Here is a 12,725-nt window from a genome sequence, read left to right as displayed (position 1 = left end):
TTCAAAGTTAACCAAAACCTAAAAGGATATTAAGAGATCTTTAATTCTTCTCGAGTTACTGTATGCAAACTTCAGGGGAAACAAACTCAAGAAGTGCTTTTTCCCATTTTTCAACTGTCACCATTGGCATATAATGCAAAAAAGATGGCTGAAGTCAAGAGATTTTTCTAACAGACCGACCAGTAAAATAATGATGCTGTCATCTCTCTAAAATCATTTGTACCCCCCTGTAATTTGGCTCCAAATCTTAGGTGAAAAATGTCATTTTGACTAACATCTTGGATTACTCAATAAATATTCATCTATGCTTTCTTCTTAATTTATGTATGTCTTTCACCAGAAAAAAAAAATACTCCAATAAACCATAATACTCCAATAAACCATAAACCAATACCAAACAAAAATTTGTCATTCCATTGAACAATGGCTTTTTGATCTATATATCTGCTGCTTTACACAACATGCCAGCGGGGTCTATATAAAGACCCAACAGCACTTGCATCAGGTAGCTGGTTCAGAGCTATTAGCTATAGTGCTCATAGGAACTCATCTATCCCTACTGCGATGTCCATCTTAAAGAAGGAAAAAACAAATCTGTCTCCACTTTTTTAAAATACTGTATGTAGTTTCAGTGACACTATTGGCACCTAGCCGAATTACAAAATAAAATACATATTCATAAGCTCTTGCCTCAACTAATAAAGCAATTATTTACATTTGCACCTGGAGGAAACCCACGCAGACATATGGAGAACATGCAAAATCCACACAGAAAGGCCTTCTGACAACAACCATTGAGCTACTGTGCTGAGCTTTGTGTGTGTGTGTGCGTGTGTGCGTGTGTGCGTGTGTGCGTGTGTGTGTGTGTGTGTGTGTGTGTGTGCGTGTGTGTCATTCCCAAAACACTGAGACATTCTGAAATGAAGGTAAATATTTACATTCAAATTACTATGCTGGTAATTTGTAATAAACAATACTGTATTATTGCATTGCAGCCAGTAGTTTCAAAATTGTATACCAAACTATACTTTATTTATGTATGCTGTATCTCTAAACTTGCATCACAAATCACCGAACTAAACTGAAACTGAAAACCTTCTCCAAAGATGAAATGAGTTTCTAAGAAGAGCATCACGTGTAAAGTACCATGTGTGAGGCAGTCACTGCTACCGTTTTACCATCTTTGAAATCATTTTCAAAAGACTACACAAAAATTCTGAATGATAGATTCATAACAAACTTGCCACTTCTAACAGAGGGCAAACCCATAGTAATTAAGATTTAGCTCTAAATTTAAAAACAGCTGTCAATAATTCATGAAGTTTCACTGAAAGCGGCCAATGCTTGTAAACCACAAGCAACATTTTCATGAATGCTTTTCTTGTTCGCCATGGTAGATCATTACCTTACTGAAGTTAATAGAGCTACACTTGGAAAATCTGCTCACCATAAAGTGGGCTTTCGCCTCCAAGACTGACCAAAAATGCAATGTCAGTTTTCTTTCTCATTAAAATCAGAAGAAATAAATGCAATTTGGATGCAATAACAAAATCATTTTCAGAGAGTTTCATAAATGTATGATACATCCAAACCCCAGATGTAATGTGATGAGGAATCTTTATGAAGTGGTCATTAATTATTCACCTTCTGTCCCTGTGATCCTGGCATTCCTGGATGTCCTGGTTGGCCAGTGGTCCCGGGCTCTCCGGGCTTGCCCTTCATTAAAAAGTATAATAAACAAAGTTAAAACATATAAAGATGCAGTTCAAGTATGTTTCCTCTTCTTTCAACCACCTGATAAGGTTTAATTTGAATCTAATATTTTACCTCGTGCCCTGGAGGTCCTGGTTGACCGGGCCCTCCACTTCCCCCTTTAGTGCCCTAATAATGGAAATTCAAGTTTGGGTGTCAAAGTTAATCAGTAAGAACTTTTATTAAATATCCCAAAGACTTGAGGAGAGGCTTGAGGAGTGGGAAAGGAGTGGAAAGGCTTCAGGAGTGCGGCTCTCTTTCATGTGTTGGAATGAACCTCATTGGTTCTTGGAGAACTCAAATGTGCTGCGTAACACGAGAATGAACCTCATTGGTTCTTGCTGAAGCTCAAATGTGCTGCGTAACACGAGAATGAACCTCATTGGTTCTTGCGGAAGCTCAAATGTGCTGCGTAACACGAGAATGAACCTCATTGGTTCTTGCAGAAGCTCAAACGTGCTGCGTAACACGAGAATGAACCTCATTGGTTCTTGCAGAAGCTCAAACGTGCTGCGTAACACGAGAATGAACCTCATTGGTTCTTGCGGAAGCTCAAATGTGCTGCGTAACACGAGAATGAACCTCATTGGTTCTTGCAGAAGCTCAAACGTGCTGCGTAACACGGGAATGAACCTCATTGGTTCTTGCTGAAGCTCAAACGTGCTGCGAAACACGAGAATGAACCTCATTGGTTCTTGCTGAAGCTCAAACGTGCTGCGAAACACGGGAATGAACATCATTGGTTCTTGCTGAAGCTCAAACGTGCTGCGTAACACGAGAATGAACCTCATTGGTTCTTGCTGAAGCTCAAACGTGCTGCGAAACACGAGAATGAACCTCATTGGTTCTTGCTGAAGCTCAAACGTGCTGTGTAACACGAGAATGAACCTCATTGGTTCTTGCTGAAGCTCAAACGTGCTGCGTAACACGAGAATGAACCTCATTGGTTCTTGCTGAAGCTCATACGTGCTGCGTAACACGAGAATGAACCTCATTGGTTCTTGCTGAAGCTCAAACGTGCTGCGAAACACGAGAATGAACCTCATTGGTTCTTGCTGAAGCTCAAACGTGCTGCGTAACACGAGAATGAACCTCATTGGTTCTTGCTGAAGCTCAAACGTGCAGCGTAACACGAGAATGAACCTCATTGGTTCTTGCTGAAGCTCAAACGTACTGCGAAACATGAGAATGAACCTCATTGGTTCCTGCTGAAGCTCAAACGTACTGCGTAACACGAGAATGAACCTCATTGGTTCTTGCTGAAGCTCAAACGTGCTGCGTAACACGAGAATGAACCTCATTGGTTCTTGCTGAAGCTCAAACGTGCTGCGTAACACGAGAATGAACCTCATTGGTTCTTGCTGAAGCTCAAACGTGCTGCGTAACACGAGAATGAACCTCATTGGTTCTTGCTGAAGCTCAAACGTGCTGCGTAACACGAGAATGAACCTCATTGGTTCTTGCTGAAGCTCAAACGTGCTGCGTAACACGAGAATGAACCTCATTGGTTCTTGCTGAAGCTCAAACGTGCTGCGTAACACGAGAATGAACCTCATTGGTTCTTGCTGAAGCTCAAACGTGCTGCGTAACACGAGAATGAACCTCATTGGTTCTTGCTGAAGCTCAAACGTGCTGCGTAACACGAGAATGAACCTCATTGGTTCTTGCTGAAGCTCAAACGTGCTACGTAACACGAGAATGAACCTCATTGGTTCTTGCTGAAGCTCAAACGTGCTGCGTAACACGAGAATGAACCTCATTGGTTCTTGCTGAAGCTCAAACGTGCTGCGTAACACGAGAATGAACCTCATTGGTTCTTGCTGAAGCTCAAACGTACTGCGAAACATGAGAATGAACCTCATTGGTTCTTGCTGAAGCTCAAACGTGCTGCGTAACACGAGAATGAACCTCATTGGTTCTTGCTGAAGCTCAAACGTGCTGCGTAACACGAGAATGAACCTCTTTGGTTCTTGCGCGTTAAGCGAACTTGATTGCACTTCTGTTTACCATAACTGATTTATGCGTTGATGAATGTTTATATATGAATAAAAGTCTAAATTCAATCTGTTCATCATATAAAGTGATTGTGTCTGTTCAGAAAATTTGGACTAAACCACTCGATTCATATGAACTGTATGAACTATGAAGTGGTAGTTGCGTAGCTGTCAATGGAGGGACAGAAATCTCTCAGATTTTATTAAAATATATTCATTTGTATTTTGAAGATGAATGAAAGTCTTGCATGGGAGTAAATGGCAGAATTATCATTTTTGGGTGAACTAAATAAAGTTTAGGGTCAGTTATTTTTTAAAAGAAATGAATCATTTTAATCATCAAAGATGCATTAAATTGATCAAAAGTAACAGCAAAGACAGTAAATAAATGCTGTTTTTTCGAACTTTGCTAGTAATGATGCTGAAAATTCAGCTTTGATCACAGGATTAAATTACATTTTACTATATGTTTTTTTACATTTTAATAATATTTCACAGTAGTGTTGTTTTACTGTTTTTCCTGATCAAATAAATGAGCATTAGAGACTTTTCTAAAACATTAACAAATCTTACCGTCCCCAAACCGAGTTAAAAGTTAACAGGCCTCTTTGGAAGTTTTCAGGATTTATAGTGTACAATGTAACAGTGTGCACATATTTCTTTCCTCTGCACTCATTTTCTTTTAAATGAAAAATGTCCATTTAGTGTCATAAAGTGTTCAATAAGTCATGAAGAAAAGCGTTGTTGGCTAGCATTCTGAAGTTTGATGAGAGCTGCACAAGAGATTTGAAATCTGGACACGCTTCGTTTTCTCCTTCCTTGGACACAATCTAAAAAACATGATTTGAAGCGGAACAAGTTTGAAGTATCATAACCATTTATAATCTATGGCTTTTGTTCTGCACAATTACACATCACATGTAGCAATCCACATGCATGTCTATACAAATGATGAAAGGCGACTGAGAAAAACAGTGCAAACGGAACAAAGGGATTTCGCCATCTGTCAAGCAACTGTTCTGAAATCACTATAATAATGTAATAGTGACTCCAACTCAGTAATCAATACCTATAATGTTTTCCATATGAATTACAACATTACAAAGGGCAAATACATGCATTGTGACCTTAGGGCCAGGTTGTCCACTTGAACCAGGCATTCCAGGCAATCCCATCTCGCCCTGTAGAAAGACAAACACGTTCTTAACTTTACAGCAGTTAACTTGCGATCAGAATTCAGTATTTTGTGTGTGTGTGTGTGTGTGTGTGTTTTTATTTTTATTTAAATTTTTTGTAACTTTTCTTTGCCATATTTTATCAAAATGAAGTTGTTCTGCTTCTGAAACTGAGTCCTTTTTTCTTTTCGGCTGAAGCCAATCGCTATATGGAACGCCCACTTTTCATGATCCAATCAATTCCTGATTGATAAAACCTTGTCCTGCCCTGATGTGTTTCTAGTTGAATATCCTTTTCACTCAAAAATGGGTCAGTTTGGCGGTTTTTATGTCCCCATCAAACAATATGGCAAATTTTATGTAAATTGTTACTCAACTTTCATGCCACGTGGTTTCCCATGCATGTACCCCATTAACAAAAATCAGTAACACTTTAGTTTAGGGTCCCTTATGAGTACGTATAAAGCACATATTAATGCATTATTCTGCATGAACATATTATATATCCCTGAATCCTACCCAATACCTAAACTTAAAAACTGCCTTACTAACTATTAGTAAGCAGTAATTAGTAAGCAGTAATTAGGAGTTTATTGAGGCAAAAGTCATAGTTAATAGTGAGAATTGGACCCTAATCTAAAGTGTGACCAAAAAATCATAATGATTAGCACCTAAAATATATATATTTTTTTTTTACTCAAAATAAAGGTTACATACATTTCTAAATTACCAATTAGTATTGTATAATTATAGACTTATCTTTTGAATAGACTTGAAAATGATGTTGGCATTAGTGGAATTTTATTGGCATGGTTTAAATCATACTTATCTGACCGTTATCATTGAAACCCTTTATAAAGTCTTTAGTCAGGTCAATTCCAAACTTACACTGTTTTCACACTCGGTTCAAAAGCTTGGTCTAAACATAAGAACGATTCTTGAACGCTTGTGATTGGTCAAGCTCTTCAAGTGTGTTTGGGAAATGTCCCGCCCCTTACCATAACCTCCAGTTTCAACACACTACTAACTAACTCAACCAGGCCCGCCCTTTTATTCTGCATATTAATTATTTAAATGAGGAATATTGTGACGTTTTCGTTCCTGGGAGAAACTCAAGACTACAATGGAGACGTTTCAGGAGTTCAGAAACACTGACACTGATATAGAGAAGAACTGGAGCTTTATCATGATCAAACAGCAACAGTACACACTAAAGAGAGATGAACAATAGGTCCTATTTAAATATTAGGTGTAGGTACACTAGCTTTGAGCATGGATATCAGCAACAGGATATGAGGACATTATTAGGGGCTTCTGTTTTTAATAACCACTAGATCACAAATTACAGGCAAATTCAAGATGTCAAATATTTGGTGTACTGAGTCAAGAGATCAATAAGTGACATTGACATTGTCAATTGTTAAAACATGTTTTCATCATATACTGTATGAATTCGCAGGTTCAGCAAACATTGGTACAGAGTGCAATCTAAATCTCTTCACATGTGCGAGTGTTTCCTCTCTCTCATGTTTGCATTCCAACAAATGGAAGCGATTTGAGCACCAGGGTCACCACAATCCTGGCTAACTTGCTCATTGTCCACCGAGAATAGTCCTATTGTCTACAGCATTTGTACAACAAATAATGCGATTGCCTCTTTGGTTTCATATATTTCTCTCTCAGTGATGTTTTAAAGGAAAACACAAATGTATTGCATTATGATTGGATATGATTTGATTGACTGGATATGATTTGACTTGCAGTGGACATAATCACAAGCATATTAAAAGTTACACTCACTTTTGCATTGTGATTTTTCAAGTGTTTACTATATTTTTAGATTTACTTACAGAGTCTCCAGGTATACCTTTGGCTCCTTTTGGTCCTGGCAGGCCATGTTCACCCTTTAAAAAAACCAACAGATGTACATTTTCAATATGTTTGGGATAGCTTAATTTATGGTGTGACTAATAAAAAAAATACACTGGTAGCAAAATTATATTCGGAGACTTTAAGAAAAAGTTAAATGGGTTTTGAATGAAAAAAAAAATAATTGAGAACATGCCACTTAATTATATTTATAATTAATAGAATTAGGTTTCCTATAGGTACAATAATAGTGTTGGAGGTGCACTCATAGTGCCTGAAAATATTGCCAAAAATAAGTTTTGTAAAAGAGCAAGAAGCATAACCTCTATACAACAACAAATGAGAAATAAACTGTCCACATGAGCAAAGAAAAAGGGAAAACATCACCTTAATTCCACTCTGACCATCATTTCCAGGTATACCAGGCATGCCCTGTTAAAAAACAAACTTGCTCAATTCTTGTTTAACAATGAACCACTTAGAAAAATCCCCAGGAGACTTATAACATTCATTAACGGCTTTAAGCACTAGAGACAGAGTCGTTACACTAATGAGTGCATGTGAAAACCCAGTTACTGGATGTATTGAGTATCTGAGGGCCATGGTGAACACAGCGCTGTGTCGGGACACCGGTGGGTTTTCCTGGCCTCTGATGAAGCTAACATGCATGGGATGTCTGGATTAATCACTTATGAAATGCATCCCTCCTGGCATCTTGAAGCTTTGTCAGTCAGAGAAAGTAATAGTTTTAACAGGACGTTGTTAAATTCGGATCTAACACCGGAGATAACATCAGGCCAACCTACACAATCTGTAGGAGGATTGAGATTTAAATCTCAAGGAACTGCAACTTTATCTTTCCTGTTATAATAATTAAAGTGCTAGTATTTTATATAACATTACAATAATATATAAAAAATATATAATAACAATAATGTTTTCAAAACTAGATCTAGCAAATAAGAAAAATGAATGCACACAAATGGGCATTTGTTGAATAGCTATAACCTTTGGGTTAACCATTAGTTTTTATTGTGTACACTTTATTATTATAATTATTACAATTTTAATGTAACTTTATCAATTTTATGCAACTGCTTTTTTTTTTGTCTAATAGTTTTCCTCAAATGAGCTTAAAAAATGATAGAGTAAATTTATAATGTGTTTTACACGATTCTTGAAACCATACTGTAAAAGACAACTATGAGTTTAAAGGGATACTTCAGGATTTAGCATTAAGCTTTGTATTAGTAGAAAACCTGTAGTATTTTCGAATTACCGTGCTTTCCACCCTCATATCCCCCTGAGACGAGAGATTTATGTATTTTTTGTCTGGAAAAAATACTCCGATGACGCAAAATGACGATTTTCCACCGGCCTCTCATCGTTCTCCTGCGCCCCTCAGCCTCGTCCTGCTCGCCACAGTAAACATAATGAATGGCGACTGTAGAACGCAAAAGCCGAACCCTGTAGCCTGGGAATACCCAGACAACTTCCGGCAAATTCAGATTTGCTCGAGAAGTAGTCTGGCAAGAGCTCATTCAAGCCCATTTCTAATCCGTCGAAATCGCGGCACCAATCAGAAACGTTGAGGCGGGCTTTACACGATGCCGATCGCTCTGATTGGTTTTAGGTCTATCCAATTGTGCCCAAAAGGCATTTGAGCGACGTCCGTTCAACTTTTAAATGCATTATTATATTCAAATTGCAAAGACATGAGGACAGTCTCCATGAAAGACCCACTGGCAGATGAACGTGCTGCTACATTTCTCTCCGAAACGGTAGGAAATTAAATTAGATTTAATAGAGGATTTTAACTGTGACACGATGATTGAGGGCAGTTTACGTGACAGGACGCACGCGACAGATCCGTCCGATAAAGATGACGAAGTAGTATGTTCCAAAGCTTGCCTACTTTTTTGCTTTTGAATACCTTTTCTTCACAAAAAGAGTACATACTTTTATGGCGTAGTGTGTTAGGCGAATTGGGACGCAGCATATGGCTTTACACGATGACGATCGCTCTGATTGGTTTTAGGTCTATCCAACTGCACCCAGAGGCATTTGAGCGACGTCCATTGGTGACGCCCCTTTGGAAATGAGTTATTAATGAAGCTTTGCCAGACCATAACTCAGTTACTCCTGAGAATGGTCTGGTTTTAACCAGGCTACGAATCCTGGACATTTTGGGCGAAATCCCGGGCAAACTCGTCACGGAGAATCAATAGCCTAGCCTTGTTTTCAACTGCGCTCTCTTACCGGTAGGCGTGGATTGGGAGTGGCCTCCTAGGGCAGTGAAGCAAGTGCATTCTGGGAGTTGTTGTCTTTCATCCACATAAGCCAAAAATACATTGTCTGGCTTTTCTCAGTCTAGAAAGCTCCAAATTCAAAAATAATTTCACATTTCTTCTACATTAATGACCTATTTTAAATACAGATTCATCTTCCCAGAGGTGAAGTATCCCTTTAATGGTTTGTCATATATGCTTTGTACGAAGTGGCTAACATAGCATAATCAGAACGTGCTTTTTTTGTAGTAACAATAATACAGCATTTTCTGCACCATACAATACATTTTAAAATGAATTGCAAGCCATTTAACAACACGAGTCACCTAGCTTTTATTAATATGATATTCTAATATTGATCTAGCTTACAGAGTAATGTTACAACATAAGTTTCAACACACTCAAATGTATTATTAGTATGATTGTTTTGACCAAGTAAAACAGCGCCTCATTAACCCACAAGTTTAATTCGTCAAATACATTGACCAGTATGAGTAGTCATTAGAATTAAATAAAATAATGTGAATTTAAGTGATCAAACGTAACTGTAACAAAGTTCAAATTCAGGGAAGAAAGATGCAGACGTTTCTTTAATCATAAAATAAACAAACAACAAAGCAAAAGGAGTGGCAACGTTTGACTGCCGTTTGTCTCGGCCCGCCCTGTTTCATACCACAGTAATGTTAATAAAACTTTAATACATTTGCTCATCCGTGAATATGATTTCTGCCTGAGTCCCATCAGATTGCTCTCCATCGGCTGTGGAGGTGAATACGACAACTCCCAACCGCACACTCATTTACTGCATCAGCAAACTGCACCTGTTATTGTTTAATAAGTGACCTCTAGTAGTGAAACTTACATACTGTGCCTTTAAATCACAATGTACTGCAGTACATTACTATTCAATCCTGCATTTTACTTTTAGGCAAATGCTACTTCCCTGGAGGCACACCAACAATACACATGTTCAAACTCTTCCTAAATCAAACACACCTGATTCAACTCATCAGCTCAGTAGAAGAGACTGAAACAGAGGAGTCGGATAAGAGAGACATCCAACATGTGTGCCTCCAGGAACAGGGTTAGGAAACAAGACTTTTTGTTTCAATCCGAATAAAAACAGAGTTTCCCGGTGTTTGCGCATACTTAGCCAGGCTACCATCGCTTATTTTCTTTGTTTTAAAAAGCAGACTTAATATTTACCTATTTAGGAGATGACGAGCACATGAAGCCATTGCTTCTATTTATCAAGCAGTAAAAACACTCCTTCCTGCGGCCAAAACAAGCCATCTGTGGATGAGAGTCTGAAACGACGTCCTGCAAACTTCACAGACCATGAGTGAGAATTTTAGAAAAATCGTTCCTTCAACAACAACAAAAGCTTGTTCCTTGTGCCATACATCAGTACGCCATTACACCTTTTTTCCAACTTTGCAGTTTCAGTTTTCAATCTGATCAAGTGTTTTCATGCCTCATCAAACGGATTAGAAAAGGTTTACATCACCCCTTACAATACATTTTAATCAAATCTGGCCAATTCATTCCAACTGAAATGGTTACATTACTTTTTTACTCTGACACTGCTAAAAGTCCAATCACAAACAGATTATTAGAGTCCAAGTATAGATGTCAACAAACCTGACCCAAAGTATTACACTTCGGCATGAAACTCTTCTACATTTGTGCTTCAGACAATGAAAGGCATCTCAGGTCAAGCACCTTGTTAAGGAGATGTGTAGACTGAAATTCCCTTTGAGGGTTGCTAATGGATCAGTGAGGGTTAATGTCATATTATGTGACTACGTATTACTTGACAGAGATCTTACAGCCTACATTCAGCCTTAAGAACCAATGGTGCAACCAAATAAAGTAGGCCTATGGAGTTAGCTAGTATGGCTAGCAAGTAGTTACTAAGACTCTAGTGTGGACTTGAAGTAAGAAATGACCCTTGGGACACACTGCTCTGAACTTCACACATCTTCCTTATCTAACACACTTGATTCCCATCATCAGCTCATTAGGAGAGGACTCTATCAGACAATCAGTCCAAATCCGATTTTTGTGCACATCCGATCAGATTTAGCTAGTGTGAACGGCCAGAAATCACATGAAATGCGATTTAAAAAAAAATCTGTTTCGAACTACATTCGAATGTGGTTTGAAATCCTATTTCTGTTTTCCTGTTTGTTGGTGTAAAGTCAAGATGATTTGGTCAAATTAAATCATGTTTTTCACTTAAAATCAGTTGATTCGATTTGATTTTGCTTGACAAAATAATATTTTGCGCTATATTTTGTCTGCATAAAAAAAGTTATTGATGTGCTAATATATGGTTTTGGGCCTATTTGTCAAGAGAATATTTCATAGGACTGACTCAACCCAGCCAGTAACAAAATTATAATTTGAAGTTTTAGATAAATCAGATACATTACTAAGAAGCACTCGCTTTCCCAAAACAGATTGTCTATCATTACGAGACCTGTAATCGTTGCGGGAATGTATCATAACGTTGCGGGAATGTATCATAAAGTCCGCCATTGCAAATGATCTCTTGCAGTTTGCTAATAGCACAGGTGGTAAAAGTCACGTTGGTTCTATTGACGGAAATGAGAGGGAGGAGGAGAGGGAGCGGGGGCCGGTGAGAGGATTTTTCACGAGTGAAGATATTACTACGCCAAGTCGAAGTGCTCCCAAGCACTTGCTATGGTATTCCGCCATACAATATAGTTATCCATTTTACACGCTTAGAAAAGCGCAACGTTTTGTTTTGTGTCACCGTCCTAGGTCGAGTTACACTACTCGAGTAACTATTTAAATAGGGAAAACGTGGAGGTGTTTGGTAGCTTCTCTGCTTGGCCCCTATTGAATGAACTGGGCTAAGCTAAGTGCTAACAAAGTTTCGCCGCAAGACAGAGCGATTGAGTGCACGCACTGAGACGAGAGAGGTATGTATCAACTCGTCTTAGTTAAGGGAATAACATAGTTTAATATGAAAAAACGGTGGAGTATCCCTTCAATAGTTGTGACCAAAATGTTTTCTGAAATGTGCAAAAGCGGATTAGCAATAGCAGGGGTGTTTTCCAGAAAGCAAGGTTATCTTACTGTCAAACATACCCTGAAATGTCGGTTGATAAAACCAAACCTTGCTTACTCGAGGTATGCTGGTTCCAAAAACGCGTCCGGGAGTAAGTTCACTTCATGCAACTCAGAGTATGTTCATGGTTAACACACCAGATATTCTCAACAGAGCGACGAATCGACGAGTCACCATGGAAACGGACGTTAAGAAGCGCGCCATACTACTCCTTTCCTTAAATGCTGCTTTACACACTTAGTGCATATCGCCACCTATTTGGTGGTTGTTCAATCATTTTGAAATATTTTAGTTTAATAATCTTTAATCACTGTGAATAAGAACTATATTGTTTGTTTGATGCTAATTATATAATAAAAAGCAAGACTAATTAAACTAAATACAGTCTGTGCTTGCAAAGATAACATGTCTGTATAAGTTTTTTTGTTGTTGTTGTAATTTTGCTTCCACATTGCTTGAACGGTATGATATATCATATATCATTTCATATCATATCTTTTATTATAGAAATACATTATAGCATAGAAAACGTCCTGTTGCAAAAAAAAAA

The 12,725-nt window shown here is 38.1% G+C and overlaps 2 protein-coding genes across 3 annotated transcripts in view; both read right to left on the bottom strand.

Moving 5' to 3' along the window:
• The window catches only part of col21a1 (collagen, type XXI, alpha 1), a 68,328-nt gene that overhangs the window by 12,739 nt on the left and 42,864 nt on the right, over positions 1 to 12,725 (bottom strand). For both annotated transcript variants that reach the window (XM_082153883.1, XM_082153882.1), the window contains exons 17-21: positions 7,178 to 7,222; positions 6,772 to 6,825; positions 4,874 to 4,927; positions 1,828 to 1,881; positions 1,645 to 1,716 (exon numbers count right to left, since the gene is read on the bottom strand). In XM_082153883.1, the coding sequence (XP_082010009.1) occupies positions 1,645 to 1,716; positions 1,828 to 1,881; positions 4,874 to 4,927; positions 6,772 to 6,825; positions 7,178 to 7,222 (279 nt within the window). The remainder of the gene's footprint in view (positions 1 to 1,644; positions 1,717 to 1,827; positions 1,882 to 4,873; positions 4,928 to 6,771; positions 6,826 to 7,177; positions 7,223 to 12,725) is intronic.
• Positions 1,833 to 4,802, bottom strand: LOC309486558 (uncharacterized protein). The gene is made up of 2 exons (XM_082153907.1): positions 2,641 to 4,802; positions 1,833 to 2,029 (listed from the first exon to the last, which is right to left on the bottom strand). The coding sequence occupies exons 1-2, from the start codon at positions 3,663 to 3,665 to the stop codon at positions 1,993 to 1,995; spliced, it is 1,062 nt and encodes a 353-aa protein (XP_082010033.1). The 5' UTR covers positions 3,666 to 4,802; the 3' UTR covers positions 1,833 to 1,992.

This window comes from Leuciscus leuciscus (genome assembly GCF_965113295.1).
Source record: "Leuciscus leuciscus genome assembly, chromosome: 22".
NCBI lineage: Eukaryota > Metazoa > Chordata > Actinopteri > Cypriniformes > Leuciscidae > Leuciscus > Leuciscus leuciscus.
Note: the sequence above shows the minus strand (reverse complement) of the source record. Positions and strands in the feature narration are given on the sequence as shown.

Excerpts from the sequence above, each read along its gene's own strand:
- LOC309486558 (XM_082153907.1), bottom strand. The coding sequence starts at position 3,665 with ATGAGGTTCATTCTCGTGTTACGCAGCACGTTTGAGCTTCAGCAAGAA. Across the intron at positions 2,030-2,640 it reads CTTCAGCAAGAACCAATGAG|GTTCATTCCAACACATGAAA; the intron begins GTTCATTCTCGT and ends AGAACCAATGAG.